Here is a 16,931-nt window from a genome sequence, read left to right as displayed (position 1 = left end):
GCTCAGGCCTCTCCTTAATGCCAGCTCCTGCCACTCAGCCTCAGGCTCAGATGTCCTGTCCACCCTGTGGATGGAGGAGACCCTCCAGGGCTTCTTCCTAGCAGTCGGCTCCCAGCACCCACAGCTGAACTTCCAGAAAAAAACAATACTGCCTCGCCCCTTCCCACAGCAGCACTTAATGAAGTGCTTCCCCACATGCGGCAGGTGGAGACACCTGCCTGCCATTGCCCCCTGACTTTACCTTTGACCAGCAGGTGTTCTTATCACCATCTTACAGAAAAGGCAGCTGTGACCTGGGAGTTACCACCTTGCACAGGGTCACACAGTCAGGGTGGCAGATCGCCATCCAGTGATGACAGCTCCCTGCCTAGTCCAGGGCCACCATGTCCCCTGAGCTAACCACTTCAGAGGTGGGGGCGTAGGAATCTTTCAGCTGATGAAGGTCGGCTAGACCTAGAGCCTTTACAGGGCCCAGGTGGTCTGGGCTTCTGCTTGTGAACTTGTTTGTAGCATGACTTTTTATAGGTTAAAAAAAAATGTTCTTTTATCACTACTCAAATATCTACCAAAACATCTCATGTCTGTTGGGTCATATAGGCAAATACCAAGGACCTAGAAATGATCCAGAAACTGGCCCGTCTCAGCTTTTGGGGGCTGGGGACTGCTATCTACTCCTCCCTTCCTCTGCTTTTGATGAATTTGCTTTTGCTGGGTCAGGGGAGACAAATGTGTACAAAGATTATGTTACATTTGGAAGAGAACTTTTAGTTTTTCTCCCATATGGCAGGATTTTGTACCTGTTGTGGAGGACTTGCTAAGCTCAGATGTGTCCAAGAAGAGAGGGGACAGCACCTGGAATGGAGCCTTGCAGAAGTAGCCACTCCTCCCGGGTCCACTGCCTTCCATCTTGTTTGCTGCCATCTTGCATGGGGAACAAGTCCAGGACAGCTAGGATGGTTTCCAGGCCTGCATGTCTGACTGGTGCAAACAACCTCTCTGGGCTCTAGTGTTGGCCTATCTGAGGTGGAGCTGAAGGAGTGTCCCCTCCCTCCAGGGCACTGAGGGAGATGCTGGAGGCTGTGACTATGGAGTGTGAGCAGGGCCAGGCCAGGTGTGGCAGGTACTGGGTTGACAGGGGCCTGCCAAGAGAAGTGAAGAAACTTAGGTTTCTCCCAGTCGACATCACAGCCACCCTGTTCTCCCTATGGAGAAGCTGAGGTCCAGGAGAGAGGCCGGAAGGAAGGCCAGAGCCCAGATGAGGCCTGCCTTTCCCTTCCCACCGGACCAACAGCTGGGGCGCAGCCTCGGTCACCCCTGTGGCAAAAAGCAGAGGCTCTGGGATGTGTCCACTCCTTCCAGGGAGCCGCCGGTGCACAGGTGAGTGTGTAAGAGAAACATCTGGAATGTCCAGGAAGGGTGCAGCTGAGCCACTGGTCCTTCCACACTGGGGACACAAGTGGGTGAGGTCTTAGGACTCTCAATGGCACAAGGCTCTTTTTGAACTTGCATGGAAAGGGCTGGCTGGGAAAAGCAAACCTGAGGACCCATGTCAACCGCAAAACACATCTGCAGAGAATGACCCGAAGAAGAGAGCTCGCCAGAGGTGCTCTAGTGTTACTGTGCACATCTTAGTATATTTTCTTAGCCACGTTAGACATCTGGACTACAGAAGGTAGGCCAGGGACTGGAGAGAGGGTGGCAGGGGGGAACATGTTTGCCCGTTCACCATGGGTCTGCATGCAGACAGCAGGTGGAGTCCCACCCTGTGTGGCGCCTGAGGTCACAGGGAAAGGGGACATTGATCAAATACTCACATGAACTAAAGGGGCTGATCTGTGGGACAGTGGAGATGGCTGGCCCCATGGGGGAAGCTGAGCCCTGAATGCTCACTGGAGTTAGGGGAAGAGAAGAGGAAGCAGGACGCACAAAGGCCCTGTTGGTGGTGGAGTGTATTTGTCCTTTCAGGTTGCTATACCAAAACACCACAGGCTGAGCAGTTTAGACATAATGGAAATTTATTTCTCACAGTTCTGGAGGCTGGGAAATTACTGCAGATCCAGGGTCTGGTGAGGACCCAGTTCCTGGTTCATAGATGGTATCGTCTGTGTTCTCAGGGTCCCTTTCACCAGGGCACTGATCCTCTTTATGAAGCCTTCCCCCATGACCTAATCACCCCCACAGGCCCCACCTTTGGACACCATCACTGTGGGGTTTAGTTTCAATTCATGAATGGAGGGGCACAGATATGAACATTGTCCGAAAAGAAGAGATTTGCTTTGTCAGCCCTACGCAAAAATAAAGCCAGGAGGTTATGAAGAAAGAGATCCCACCCGGTGCCAGACATGGGCTCCACCAGAACCACCAGAATCCAGAATCCTGCAGAGTCCACTGCACCCTCAACAGAAACACACCTGCAAGGACTTCTGCCCACCACAGTCTGTCCAACTGGGAGACTGGGGACCTGGGAGGGGGGACCTCCCTGATTATTGATCCTGGGGTCAAGGATTATTGTGTCAAAATAACTTGGGCCCTTCTCACTTTTACCTTTGGAAATCTGCCTGACCTCAACCTCCTGGCAGATGCCCTTCGTGCTCCTGCTGCAATGCTCAGCTGGCCCCAGACACGATCAGCGTTCTTTGGAGATTCTCTCTGCTTAATTTTTAGGGTGACGTGGACATTCAGTCACAGCAAGGTGGCAGCGACCATGGGTAGATTCCTGGGGTGGGGGTGAGGGCATGAGGTCACAATTGCCATTTGCAAAGATCGTCCTGTTTGCCCAGCAAAGAATGGCAGACACTTTGGAAACTCCATCTGCAGCTGCCCAGGGCGCTGTGTCACAGCCAGCAGTGGCCATGGGCTCCCCTGAAGCACGGCGACCCTCCAGTATCAAGTGTGTCCTTGCTTAGCTTTGGGATGAGGCCTCTTTACAGGAAGGAGGCTGCCTGCCCCTTCCTCTGGAATGTGCTAGAATACCACTGCAAGGAAAGGGCTTCCAGGGAAACTGTGATTTTTTTTTTTCTTTTTCAGTGAAATGATCTGGGACTGCCACCTATGGTTGGGGCTGCTGGTGACAAAACTGGCTGGCATATGTTCTCAGTTCCCACAGTCAAGGAGGAGAAAATCACCCATGAAGAAGTCAGGATGCACCCCAAGGGATGCGGGCAGGTGCCAGGGCTAAGGCTCCAGCAGCCAGAGGGGGTGCACACAGAGCTATGGCACCCACCCTGTGCTTGTCAGCGTCTGGTTTAGAAAGTGGGCCCAATTCCGCCCTCTAAGTCTGCCCTGGCTCCTAAGTTCAGCTCAGCAAGGCTGAGGGGTATGGAAACTGACCCACACACCTTGGTGCCACAGGGGCTTCCATTGAGAGTGCTGCTGGACGATCGTCCCGGGCTGCTGTCCATCACCTCTGTCTCCAGGAGGCAGGCTGTCCTGCAGGCTAGGTGCCAGGCAGGCCCAGGGTTGCTATGGTATCCTGAGAACTCATGGGGGATCCCGGACAGTGGGTACCAGCAGTGGCCCATGTCTGGTCCTTCCCATGGGGCTTAGCAGCAGCACCAGGCTGTGAGGGCAGAGGCTGCAGCTTCCCCTGGCTCCATCTGGATCCTTTGGAGTCATGCCCCAGTGCTAGCTGAAACGCGTTTGACTTTCCACTTGAAAGCGTTCAGAGTAAATCTTCAGAATAACTTGTGTTATGGGAAATGTCAAATACACGCCAAGTAGAAAGGACAGTACAATGAAGGCCCACGACCCATCTCAACAGAAATCAGTATTTTGCTGTGCTAAGCTCCTCCCCAAAGCCTCACCACTCTCTCCCTCCCTCTCCACACATCCCTCCCTCCCCCATCTCTCTCTCTCTCTCTCTCTCTCTCTCTCTCTCTCTCTCTCTCTCTCTCTCTCTCGTCTTTCCCACACCCCGCCCCGCACCCTGTCCTCTCATCCCTCCCCCCACCACAGCCTGCATTCTCTTGAGTATATCTCAGGTTTATCAGTTCACGTGAAAATGCTTCAGCACGCTCTAACATCTGCAATAGTAAGACTTTTTAAAAACACACTCCCAGCCAGGCTCTCGTGGCTCAGGCATGTAATCCTGGCTACTCAGGAGGCAGAGATAAGGAGGATTTGAAGCCAGCCCAGGAAAATAATTCTCGAAACCCTGTCTCAAAAATATTCAACATAAAATAGGACTGGTGGAGTGGCTCAAGTGGTAAAACGCCTGCCTAGCAAGTGTGAGCCCGAGTTCAATCCCCAGTACCACCAACAAAAGAAAAAACATCCAACACCATCAGCACATCTAATAAAATTCATAGTAATTCCTTAGCATCTTCTAAGAGCTCTCTTGTAAGTTTTCTCTCTTTTATTTGGCAGGATTTGGTTTGAACTCGGGTCTTGAATGCTCGCAGGCATTCTTCCACTTGAGTCACAGCCACCACCCTTTTTAGTTTTTGGATAGGGTCCCTCATTTTTTGCCTGGAGCCACCCTCAAACTATGATCCTCCTACCTCTGCCTTCCAAGTAGCTGGGATGACAGGTGCATGCAGCTTATTTGTTGAGATGGGGTCTTGCTAACTTTTTGCTTGGGCTGGTCTTGAATCATGATTCTTCCAATCTCTGCCTCCTAAGTAGCTGGGATTATAGGCGTGAACCTCCATGCCTGGCCTAAATTTTATTTTTGAGACAGGCACTTGTTAAGTTGCCCAAGACAGCCAGAGCTCAGGATCCCCCTGCCTCTGTCTCCTAAGTGTTGGGATTACAGGTGTGCACCATCACACCTGGCTCCAATTGTCTTTGTTTTTCTTTCTTTCTTTCTTTGTTTTTTTTTTTTGGTACTGGGTTCTTAACTCAGGGTCTCTCACATCTGCTAGGCAGGCATGCTACCACTTGAGCCACACCCCCAGACCCCCAATTGTCTTTTTAAAATATCTTTTTTTTAAAAAAACTGGGCACTGGTGGCTCATGCAGGTAATCCTAGCTACTTGGGAAGCTGAGATCAGGAGGCTCTTGGTTTGAGGACAGCCCAGGCAAATAGTTCATGAGACTCTATCTCCAAAATACCCAGAGCAAAATGGACTGGAGGTGTGGCTCAAGCTGAAGAGTACCTGCCTAGCTAGAAAGCATGAAGCCCTGAGTTCAAACCCCACTTCCACCCCCCAAAAAAGTCTATGGATTGCTCACATCTGGTGCCACAGGCCACCCACCTAGCTTGGTTCTATTAGGGCTGAGTTATTTTTCAGTATAATGGCAGTATGACATTAATCATTTTTCCCGTACAGTCTACAAAGGGCTTTCCCACCCATGATTGAGTAACTTGAACCACCACCCTAGCCAACCCCAGCCCGGACACCAAAGGTCAGAGTCTGAGAAACTGACCAGAGGCCTCTGGAATGGCTCATCCCAAAGAAGTGCACTGACAAGGGAATTAGCATCCATCAGGCACCCATGTGTGCCAGGTGTGTGACTCCTTGCTCTCCTGGGACACAGACTTCCAATTTTACAGATGAGGTCACACAGAGGGAGCCAGGAATAGGCAGAGCCAGCAGTGTGGCCCACGCCCTGGGTGCTTCCTGCTGTCCAGTGGCCTCCCCTGCTTTTTCCGGCCCTGGAAAAGGGGAGGAGAGACCCTGTTCCTGTATCATCAAGAAAGCGCCTCCCTCTGCACTCCAATTGGCCCAATCCCAGGAAGCTGTGCCCTGATAGCTGGGCTTTCTGCTGCTCTCTGCCCTGTAGAAGTTTGCTGAGACCCAGATGCTGCCAAGAAGGGACCACTGTCCATAGCCAATCTGCAAAGGCCTGCGGTGGAAAGGAATCCTCGTGTGTCAATCAGGGATGAGACATGCAACTTATCCTGCAGGAAGGGCCACACCTGCTTTGGGTGTGTAAGATTACTGACCCCTCCCTGCCCAGAAACACCATCTGGTGTTTCTTGCCCACCCAGCTGCACCTCCAGTCTGCTGACTTCTCCATGTCCTGAGGGCCTTCCAGGCAGGAAATTTGGGTCAAGAAAGCCATGCACTTTCTTTCTTTCTTCCCTTTTTTCGAGCAGTACTGGAGTTTGAACTCAGGGCCTCGAGCTTGCTAGGCAGGTGCTCTACCACTTGAGCCATGCCTCCAGCTCTTTTTGCTATAGTTACATTTCAGGTAAGGTTTCACATTTTTGTCTGGGACCATCTTTAGACTGCAATCCTTCCACGTATGGCCTCCTGAGTGAGTAGCTGGGATGACAGGCATACACCACCACACCCAGTTTACTGATTGAGATGGAGTGTTGCTAACTTTTGGCTAGGGCTGGCCTTGAACTGTCATCCTCCCGATCTCTGCCTCCTAAGTAACTGGGATTATAGACACTGTACTGGGTAAGGATGTACATCCTAATGAAGAGGACTGCTGGGGCAGGACGGGGGCCTCACCCATTTTGTCAAACTCCTTTAGAGGGTGCATGGCTCGGGCAGGCTGGAGAGACTGAAGTTTATCACGGAGAGATTACAGATAACCCATAATGTTACCAGAAAACCAGGGTAGAGAGGGGCTTATTGGTTTAGAAGAACAAAAGTCATCACTAGCACAGGTTCAGGGACTATCACACAGTAGGTTCTTTTTTAGGGTTTGAACTCAGGGCCTCACGCTTGCTAGGCAGGTGTTTTACCACTTGAGGCACTCCACCAGCCCAACATAGTAGGTTCTTGTTACATGTTAGTTGAGTGAATGAATGTTTCCAAACTATCTGGAAACCTTAGAGGGCCTAGCCCTGGTGACTTCATGTCATTCTTCTTTTATAAAAGAAACTTTTACATTTTTACAGCTGGCTCAGAGCCCAGTACACACCACCCCATCAGCAGTCTAACACATCTTTAACTGGAATTTGCCACCCTGTATGCACAGGTTGCCCAGCCTTGCCAATGCCACAAGTCCACTTGGTTCTTCCAAATTTGTCAAATGGGCCATGAAACTTCTGGCACATCCTCACATTACTCAAAGTGAATGTCAGGGACATACCCCATGGGATGGCACCTTGGATTTGGAGGCTTCCCCCTGGTTGTCAGAATGAAGACTCAATGCACCCAGGCAGGAGGAGTCCAAGTCAGCCCCAGGCACGTCACTCACCCCACAGAGGGGCGTGTCCAGTTCCAGGCTCAGTGCAGCCCCCAGCCTGGACACCTCCCCAGAGGCTGCCACCTCACCCTCACTGGGGAAGACGTGGCCCCTGAATGGAAGAGGCTCACCCCCAAGTTCCACAATTGGGGAGATCAAGGGCCAGGGACTTCTCTTTCCTCCTTGTTAGCAACTTAATGCCACCATGAAGGCATCCCGGCCCCGAAACAACCCCAATTTGCTGTCCCTATTCCCACTATGATGACTCTGAAAGGCAAAGGTCAGCAGGGAAGCCAGGCTTTGCTGCCAGCCTTGTCCAGATACGCAGAGGTCCCTCGTGTGTGATGCCACTAGGTTTGGGGAGAAGTGGGGACCTGTTGGCAAGTGGAGGGAGGAGTCACATTCTGAGGGAGAATGGGGCCAGGACCCAAGCCCCTCCAGACCCTCCCAGCCTGGGAAGGGGAGGTGGCAAGAGGAAGGCGGGGGTTGTGTGTTTGGGGAGCTCACAACTTCCACAGACCTGTGTGGAGAGTCTGGGCTCAAAGCATCCCTGGGCAGGCCTCGTGGTGGCAGAGGGGCTACTGGGCAGGTTTAGGTTGCAAGGGGTGGGACAGCTCCGGCGTGGGCATAAGGGAGCTGAGTCCCGCTGTATGATCACAGGGCAGCACCACTACTAAGACCCAGGGTCTGCCACTAATTAGTTTTGCTATCTAGGCGAGGTCCCTGCCTTTTTTGAGCAACCTGTGCATCTGTGCTCACTCACTGTCCAGCTGCAGGGAGGCCATGACAGGTAGACCAGAGGGCCCTGGGGTGGGGGAGGGACCGGCTGCTGCTGTTATCTCTGGTGTGCAGCTTGTGGTCTGTGGGAAGATGTGGTGACTGTTTTTGACATCTGTGACCACCAGGAACTGGATCCTAAGTGTAGCCATAGATGGTGTCCTCAGACCCTTGACAAGAGGAGCTGAAACCAGGACTGGCTTGAGGCCCCAGCGGGCCCTGGCAAGCCCTGGCCTTGCACCTGGGGTTTTGGTCAAATCCAGGATCTTTCACCACCACCAGCTTCCTTGTTCACGAAGTTGGCCAGGACAAACTCTTCTTGATTTCCTGGCCAGCAGTGGGTACCCCCTTACGGCTGCCCTCAGGTTCCTAGCCTATAGCCTCCTGGTGGGAGGTCTGTGTCCGAGGCAATGCAGCAGGGCTCGATGGGCCTCGAAGAATTGCCAGAGTTTAGTTCCCTGTGAGAGGAAGAGGTGGCAGGGACGGGGCACTGGCCTTCAGGTTGGGAGGCCTCTGTGGTGTGAAGGCGGGGCTCTGCACTTCAGATTCTGCCAAGCTAACAGCAGCCGCAGCTCATCAGCGTCTTGGCCAGCTCTGTGAACTCTCTGAACCATGGCAAGGCTGGCTTGCTGGGGTTGACCGAGGGATGGGGCACGTGGTAAATGTGCTGTGCATGTAACCTGGGTTAGAGTGGGACCAGCTGGAGGGAGCAGCTGCTCCTGAGCAGGGCGTGTCTGTCACTGTTCCTCTGCCCCAGTGCTCGGGTCCTCTGGGGTACAGGACGGTGAATTGCTGGTCCCAGTGGGCTGAGGGCAAGAAGCGTGCTTGGGAGCTGCTGCTCCCTGCCAGGCCGGAGGAAGCCCCAGCTGCCTATGATCGATCATCCCTGAGAGTGGTATAGCTGGTGGGGAAGGCTCTTCTGTGCCCCTCGGCTTTGAGGTGTGCCCTTTTCTACTCCTGTACAGGGTCCACAACTGTGGCCGAGCCTGTGGGGGTGACAGGACAGAGGGTGGGGCTCTTCTTGCTCTAACAAGCTCCCCCACCCCTGGGGCTGAGTGGTAGTGGCTCCTGGACTCTGAGGTGAGGTGTCAGGCTCTTCAATCTTCGCCCACAGGCGTGGTGCTGCCACAGCTACCTATGCATGTGTCCAGAACCTGCAGGGTGACAACAGTAGTGGCACTGGTGGCAGGAGCATTGGTCACAACATTAGTGACCTGAACTCTTTAGCCGAAAGAGGTAACGGCCTTTATATCCCTGATTGCTCTACACAACACTTAGCTGCAATGCCAGTTCTCTTGGGGACAGGAAGAGGCCAGAGGCCTGATGAATGGGCTGCCTCAGCACCGACCATGCTCTTCCAGGTGAGGGCATTTGTGAAGCCAATGTGTTGACCAGAGCAGGTGGAGCAGGCCGCCAACACAACCATCAGGTACACAACTGTGGGACTAAATCGACGGACTGGGGTTTGGCTAGGACCCAGCATGTACCGCACAACCCTCAGGTGCACCTACCATTGGGATAACCCCCTAGTGAACCCGTGAAGGGTGTGCCATCGTAACATCCCCAGGTGGCTCCCAGAAGGGCGTCCATGTCCCCTTATCACTCCACTGGGCCGTGGGGTCACTCCAACTGTCAGTAATCGCACTAGACCAAAGTTTGGCCAGAGTTACCTATAGTGCTGAGGATTGCCCAGGCACGAGGCTCCCTTGCCACCCAAGGCCACAAAGCTAGCAAGCAGCGGAGCTGGTACAACATAGTCTGGGCATGGTGGCAAATACCTATAATCCCTGTCACTCAGGAGGCAGAGATAGGAGTAAGGTTCAAGGACAGCCCAAGCAGCACTGACACAGGTGTCACTTTAAATTTTTTTGGTGGGGGAGAGAAGGTCTTCGTAACGTGTCAGAGTGGCTGGCAATGAGCTGGGAAAAGGGGCTGGGTCCTTAACCCTAATTCTTTGATATACTGCACATACTGCGGACATGAACTCTGAAGTATATGGATTCTAGATGGGCACCAGTAGCTCATGGCTGTAATCCTAGCTACTCAAGAGGATTGTGGTTCGAAGCCAGCCCAGGCAAATAGTTCTTGAAACCCTATCTCGAAAATATCCAACTCAGAAAACGGTTAGGTGAGTGGCTCAAGTAGTAAAGTGCCTGCCTAGCAAGTATGAGGCCCTCAGTTTATGCCGCAGTACTGGCAAACAAAAACCAACCAAAAACAAAAAACCCCACAAGAAGTAAATTTTATACTCTTACAAGTGGAGAATACATTTTACAGTATCTGAAACCTAAAAAGTTTTGAAACAGCTGCACATGATAGTTCATGCCACTAGCAGACAAGGAGATCAGGAGAACAGAAGTTTGAGGCCAGCCCAGAGCAAAAAGTTAAGGAGACCCTTCATTTCAACAATAAAAAAAACCCTAGGCATAGTGGTGCATGCCTGTCATTCCAGCTATGAGGAGAGAACAGAAAGATCACCATCTAGGCTGGCTCAGGCAAAAAATAACCAGAGCAAAAAGGTCTGGGCATATGGCTCAAGCAGTAGAGAACCTGTGTAAGCAAGCGTGAGACCAGATTTTCGATCCCAGTAACACAAAAAACACACACACACACAAAATTAAGCATTCTATATGGAACCCCTTTTCCTCTGCCCCTATATGAATTGTCTTTTTGCAGTACTGGGATTTGAATTCAGGGCTCCTGTTCGCTAGACAGACGCTCTGCCCCTAGATGAAAGGCACACCCTAAACTGAAGAAAAAAAGAAAAAAAAGCACCTGCCTCAAATAACCAAAGTTGAGTATCAACTACAGAAAGTGGGGAAAAGGATGCTGGAACTCCACAAGCAGGCCACAGGAACTGCTTCCCAGGATGCTGGTGACACTGTGACATGCAGCCTAGACACAAGCTGGGATGCACCGGCAGAAGCTTGCACAAAGTGCACAGAGGTGCTTTTCAGTACTGAATAAACAGAGTAACTTTCTACATGTTGGTCAGTGAGGAGAGGAGTGTTAACCCCATCTGGTGAATGATGCAGCTTAAACGTCCTTAGGCAGCTCTGTGGTTACTGACAGATGTCCTGGGAAAAGCCTATGCGGGTTACAGAGAGCAGGTGCAGGGCAGCCTGCAGCACCTTGTCTCCAGTCTGTGTTCCCACCCCACTCAGATGTCAGGATGGGCCCCTGCACAGTATTAGCTGTCACAGGTATGGGTGATGAAGTTTGGACAAGTTTGCCTTCTTTAAGTCACTGATTTCTTTTTATAATGAACATCAGTCACATACAGGCTTTTCTTTTCTCCAAAAGAAAAAGAGGAAGCTTTGCCTACCAGGGAGAGACAGGACTAGCTCCTGTGTGTATGGTACACAGGGTCAACTCCTTGCTCAGTCCCCATCTGCTTCCTTCTCTAGCTTTTTGGGAATGCTGTAAGGAGAGCTAACTGCCCTGCATCTGGACGAAATAACCTGGGCTCTTTTTAGCTCCTTCACAATTAAGAGGTGGCTGACATTCTTTGTACAAGAATCTTTGCTATGATAAATAAAACCAACAAGTTATTTTTAATTTTTTTTATTTGATGTTAACTCCACAAGAAAACAAAACAAAACAAAAAAAATCAGTTACTCTGGTGTACGTGAAATCAGAACAATACAACCACGGGAAAAAATCTCAGCCCAGGAATGGAAACTGATACTTCAGTGCTATGAATATGCAACGCGCTTCATACCACAGTGCGTTTCAGCGTTTGCCAACTTTTTAAAATACTTTTGTGATCACCCATTCACAAAACTAAAAACCACACTTTCAACTCTGTGCCGAAAGCCTCTGAGCTTTAGCCACTTAACCATGAAAACAAATAAATACAGTCTTTGTTAATCCCTTTCCTGTTTAGATCCACCCCCGCCCCTGCGGAAGGTGTTCTCCAGCCCCACCGCCTAAGGAAGTCGGCACCTATGCCACCTGGAGTCCTCTCCTGATGAACAGCAGCTGTCCAGGTAAACTGAGCTCAAGGTTGTTCTGAAATCTATTTATTTGGTCTCTGCTACATAAGCAACGATGTCTAGAATAATCGTCACTGCAGTGTTTTTAGGAATTTACAACTTCCAATCCTTTTTTGCCTTTGACATTAAGTGATACTTCAGTGCAGATGCTAATCAATTTTTAGGAAGCTCCAGAAGAAAGAAAAATACATAAAAACTTATCTGATGTTTGTAAATAAATAAGAGCAACAAAAAACCTTACACATGCACACACGCACACACAAACTCACTGTAAAGTGTCAAAAGATGTGCTATATAAAAATAAACCCTAACAGGTGGTAAGATCGACCCCAACGAGCATGCCAGGCAGGTTTCTCACAGTGAGGACAGAACCTCAATGACTCCACAGCCTTCGAGATGTTTTCTGTGTTATTAAGAAAAAGGCAACAAACTCAAATGCTCAAAGCAAAGTCTGGCTCCCAGCTTGAGAGCTATCCATGTGTTCACTGCCTGCCGAACTTAGTGGTGAAGCTGTCTCGGCTGTGTGAGACTTCTCTGCTATTCCTGATGTTTCAGACATGCTAAACTGATTTCACAGATTAGGTGGTTTTTTTTTTTGTTTGTTTGCTTTTTTTTTTTTTTTTTAAATAAAAAACCCAAGCTGGTTGAAAGGGAAATAATGTAGAATGTTTAGGTCTTGCAAACATCGCTCTCCTGGCATCAGCCTGTTGCACAGGGTTGCGAGAGCTCACGGAAGTGATCGTTCTGGATGGGTGCCACATGGACGGGTGCTCTAGATTCCCCAGGTCACATGGGGTGAGGATCAGAGCAGCAAGCACATGGGTGTGTGGAAAAGTTAACTGCCCAGCCCACCCACCACACAGAACTTGGCCAGAACATTCTCTCAAACACAAAATGAGATATGAGCTCTACTGCTCACAGCTACAAAAGCAGCTAGCTGCAGCAGCCAAGGTTTCTTTGGGTGATAGGTGGCCTTACTGCATGTCAAATGCTTATAACTGCAAGGTGTGGGGGCTTTGATTTAATGGAATCACCAAATATAAAAACCTGCAACTAAGGCCTCACTCACCCTGTGCTGAGCACTCACCACAAAGAGCCCTGGTTGGCATCTGGTGTGAATACACTGCAGTGTCAGAACAGGGTGGGTGGAGCGGGCATCCTCACCCTGCTCTGCCTCCTCCCTTACCCCACACCCCAAATCCTTGGTTTCTTCAGTTAGCAAGAGTCACAAACCATAGTTTCTTCCATGATTCTTTAGGGGGAAATCCTAAGAGAGAAAACACAGTATTTTGAAAGTCTCTAAAAGCACACGCTTGTGGTTCCTAGTCAAATGTCCACGAGGCTTTACTGAATGAGACTGCAGCTGAGTCAGCTTGCTTCCCTCTGCCTTCAGAAAGGCACTGACCCACGTGGAAGCTTATTAATCTCCCAGCCCTCAGAGAACATGGCTAGAGTCTCTGGACAGCAGCAGTGGCTGTCAGCGCTGCAGTATTAGTAAGGTAATGGCGATGCAGCCGCAGCGAGAGAGGGAAGGCCTGCAGCTGCGATGCAGAAGCGGGGACACCTCTAAGACAAGCACATGCACACCCATTCTTCACTGGACAGCACAGTCTAGTCTACTTCAGATAGCAAGAACTGAACAGCGTGGAGACAAATCTTCAACAGGACAGTTATCCTCAACTCTAAAATAAGCAGGAAGAGAAAGCTAATCACTGATGCGCATCAGTTAATTGAAGGAGAACCTAAGTTGCTGCTTTACACTAACAGGCCTCCTAGAAGGCAGTTTCCCATCACGCATGATCTGGATGACTGGTGCTACTCTGCAGGCTCAGAGGTGGGTTCGGGAGAAGAGCTCCTCTCCACTGGGGCCGGCCCACTCGCCACCGCCTTCGGAGCCCGAGTCTGGTGAGTCGGAGCTGGCGCTGGAGTACATCTTCTTGTGGAGGCCATTTGGTTTTGCCCCAGAACCTCTTTCTCCTGTGCATCTTGCTTCATAAACAGAAGACACCTATGATTCAAGAAACAGTTTTCAACAGATCTGAGATACTCCATTTATAAACAGAGATGAAATACCAAGTCACTGATGTTCTCCTGTGGAGTTACAAAAATATGACGAGTCATACTGTCACCTCCCTCAGCCCATGAAGGACCCCCATCCTAATTCTGCATATGCTGTCCCTTGACAAATATGGCTGTGTAGGATAAGAGGAAGAATTTTCAACAATTCTTTTTAGTGCCTGCTGCAAGGTCAGTCATGGTGCTGGGCACAGAACTCCACTGGGAGGGTGGATAAGGCCAGGCCCTCCTGGGACTCACGTTCGATGGGGAGACAACAAGCAAATCAAAAGGCAGCTTCAGACTGTAGATGCACACACTCCAAGGCTGGTGAGAGAGTGCTCTTGGCTGGAGGTGCCCGAAAGTGGTGCTTCTGAGCAGAGGCGTGTTAAGCAGCTTGCAGAGGCCATCCCCAGGCCACATTTCTGAACTGGGTCAGAAATATTATCTAGTGCTTTTCAGGGCAGACTCTGTTGTGTCCTTCCACCACAAGGCCAGCACCTCAGGCACACCTCACACACTGGGTACAAGTGGCAGCTCCTCCCAGTCACAGCAACCAGCAACATTCCCTACCCCAGCATCACACCTACTACCACCCCCCCAGCACCATTTCCAAATAGCATTATTGTCCCTGCTTGAGAGCCTGAGGCAGGAGCACAGAGAAGCCAGTGAGGAGTCGAGGAGCTAGAGGTCAGAGGTAAAATGCACACAGGGCCTTCCAGGCCTGAAGGAGTGTGGACTTGGAACAGTGGGGGTCCTGTAGTCAGACTGCCGGGGCTCCCAGTTCCGGGCTGCACTTAACCCATAGCTCTAGACACACAACAGTGTTTAGGTACCTCAGTTTTCTATTTGGCAAAATGGGCATGGCAACAGTACCAAGCACACAGGGGTGTCATGAAGCCACTGTCTTGCCGGCTGGAGATGACTGAAGAGGACATGCCGAAGCAGGAAGGAGCGGAGGAAAGGGATGGGTGGGGAGCAGTTGTGAGGTGAGAGGAAGAGATGGGTGGAGAGTGATTCTGGCTTTTGGGCCTGAGGCTTGTGGGGGATGCTGTAAGCCACTGACTGAGAGGTGGAGGTTGTGGGGAGGCCTCACATGTTGGCTTCAACACACGAGATCTGACGGATCTATGGGCCTAACACCACCTGGTACTTTGGAGGAAAGTTCTTACAGGGCTTGAAACAATACTGACAATCAACTGTGAAGAAAAAGAAGTTTCCTTAGATTCACTCACCTACCTACCTAACTGGGGAAGGCCTGAGACTAGATTAAAGCAGACATAGGCTGTGAATCTGTCTTCAAGGCATTCACAGGCTTGTTGGGGAGGCAGACAAGCAGGAATTGGATGCGCCAAACACCATGGCCCCAACAAGAGTTCTACCCAGACAGTGTAGTGAGGGCACAGACAGGGCAGTCTGTCCTGCAGAGACCAGGACAGGCAGGAAAAAGCACACTGGATGAGCTCCATTGTGGTGTACTCTGACAGATGAAGAGGCGCCACCCAAGAATGGAAGGGGTAGTGATAGGGTCAGCTTCCCATTGACAAATTCCCTGTGGCACCAGTGTGAAGGAAGATTGGAGCAGGGTCAGAGGATTCTTCAGGAAGGCCAGGCCATAGGTGGTCAAGGTGGGGGGTGAGACAGACCCAAAGGAATGGGAAGAGAAGAGAAAGGCGACACCCGCCGATATGGGGTAGGGGTAGGAGTAAGTTACAGAATTCCCAGGTTTCTGACTGCAGTGACAAGGGGAGGTGGTGGCCATTTCTAAATTAATAATAAGGAGGAGGACAGTCCACTTACCCTATTAAAATCTAACAGACGCTCTTCATTACTGGGTATCTCTTTAACATCTGGATATTCTTCTATACCATTCTCTCCCTTGGCATTTGTATAACATTCTTAATCATTTTGAATGGAGAAGGGAAAAGAGGGAAAGGGGGAAATTCCATTAAGATACAGTTATGAAACATACATTCTTGTTCCATTTTTGCTGAAAAGTTACATCACCCAACCCTTGGAGGTTTTAAGTAGTCACTGAAAGCACAGCTAGCCAGGTGTATGAGGGAAAAATGCTGTGCCAATTGTGCCAATTGAGGAATTCTCGGACCAGATTGTTTAGTGATTTTTTGCTTGTTTTTTCTTTTGTTAAAAACAGGCCAGCATAAGCACATTCCACCATGAGACATTCACTCAACAAATCTCACTTCACATCGCTGATGTGATGGCCCTGGGAACACAGGATAAAGAGAGCATCAAGGCCCGTGCTCTCAAGAACGCCCGTTGAGTGGAAGGAGATGGACGATGCACCACAGACATGTTCATGAAACAGGGACAGAGGCATTCCAGATGGGGGAAGTGCAACGAGGAAGCAAAACAATTCACAGCCTAGCCTGTTCTTCCTCACCCAACACCATGCTGACTGCATGTTCCCTACACCTGTGCAATGGGGAAAGCAAGGAGGCTATTGGTTCAACTGAGCGATGGTCCCCAGGACAGGAAGGAAAAGTAGGCTGAAATTAGAAGGAGTCAAATAGATCCAAGAAGAGTCGTCCTCAGTCCGTCCATGCTGCATGTTCAAGTCACCAGGGGAGCTCTGGGAGACTGCAGAAACTGGTTCCAGGAGGCCACCATCAGCCCATCTGAGAAGCTTCCAAGTGACTCCAGCAAACAGCCCAGGTAGGGGCTCTGGTCTCAATCTAAATGAACCTCTTGTCCCCCAAGACTCCATGAAGAAGGTAGCTCTAGCAGAGGCACAGTGCAGGGTGGGGAGAACTTGGGCTGGGCTTGGTTTGGAGCTGGCTTTTGACACTTGCTCAGGAATGTAAGTCCTTTAACACCCTTGCCTATTGGGACAGTTACCATGAGGTATTAATTAGATGCTGTGGCTTGTCTGTACCCACAGCTACAGAAGACAAGGCCAGCCCCAATGGAGGGCTGCAGGCCTCACATGAGGTATGGACTGTGCAAACTTATAGCCATCTGCCCTTCTCGGTCCTCACAGCCCTGCACTGGCTGCAT

General features: G+C 50.6%; 1 protein-coding gene across 5 annotated transcripts in view; it reads right to left on the bottom strand.

Moving 5' to 3' along the window:
- Positions 1 to 11,411: 11,411 nt before the first annotated feature.
- Positions 11,412 to 16,931, bottom strand: part of Kiaa0232 (KIAA0232 ortholog) — a 71,959-nt gene continuing 66,439 nt past the window's right edge. For 3 of the 5 annotated variants that reach the window (XM_020165298.2, XM_020165311.2, XM_074042669.1), the window contains 2 exons: positions 15,714 to 15,811; positions 11,412 to 13,866 (listed from right to left, as the gene is read on the bottom strand). In XM_020165298.2, the coding sequence (XP_020020887.2) occupies positions 13,687 to 13,866; positions 15,714 to 15,811 (278 nt within the window). In that variant the 3' untranslated portion in view covers positions 11,412 to 13,686. The remainder of the gene's footprint in view (positions 13,867 to 15,713; positions 15,812 to 16,931) is intronic. The other 2 variants (XM_020165319.2, XM_074042670.1) reach the window with 1 other exon arrangement.

The sequence above is a fragment of the Castor canadensis genome, chromosome 9, assembly GCF_047511655.1.
Source record: "Castor canadensis chromosome 9, mCasCan1.hap1v2, whole genome shotgun sequence".
NCBI lineage: Eukaryota > Metazoa > Chordata > Mammalia > Rodentia > Castoridae > Castor > Castor canadensis.
This window is presented reverse-complemented; position numbering and strand designations above follow the sequence as displayed.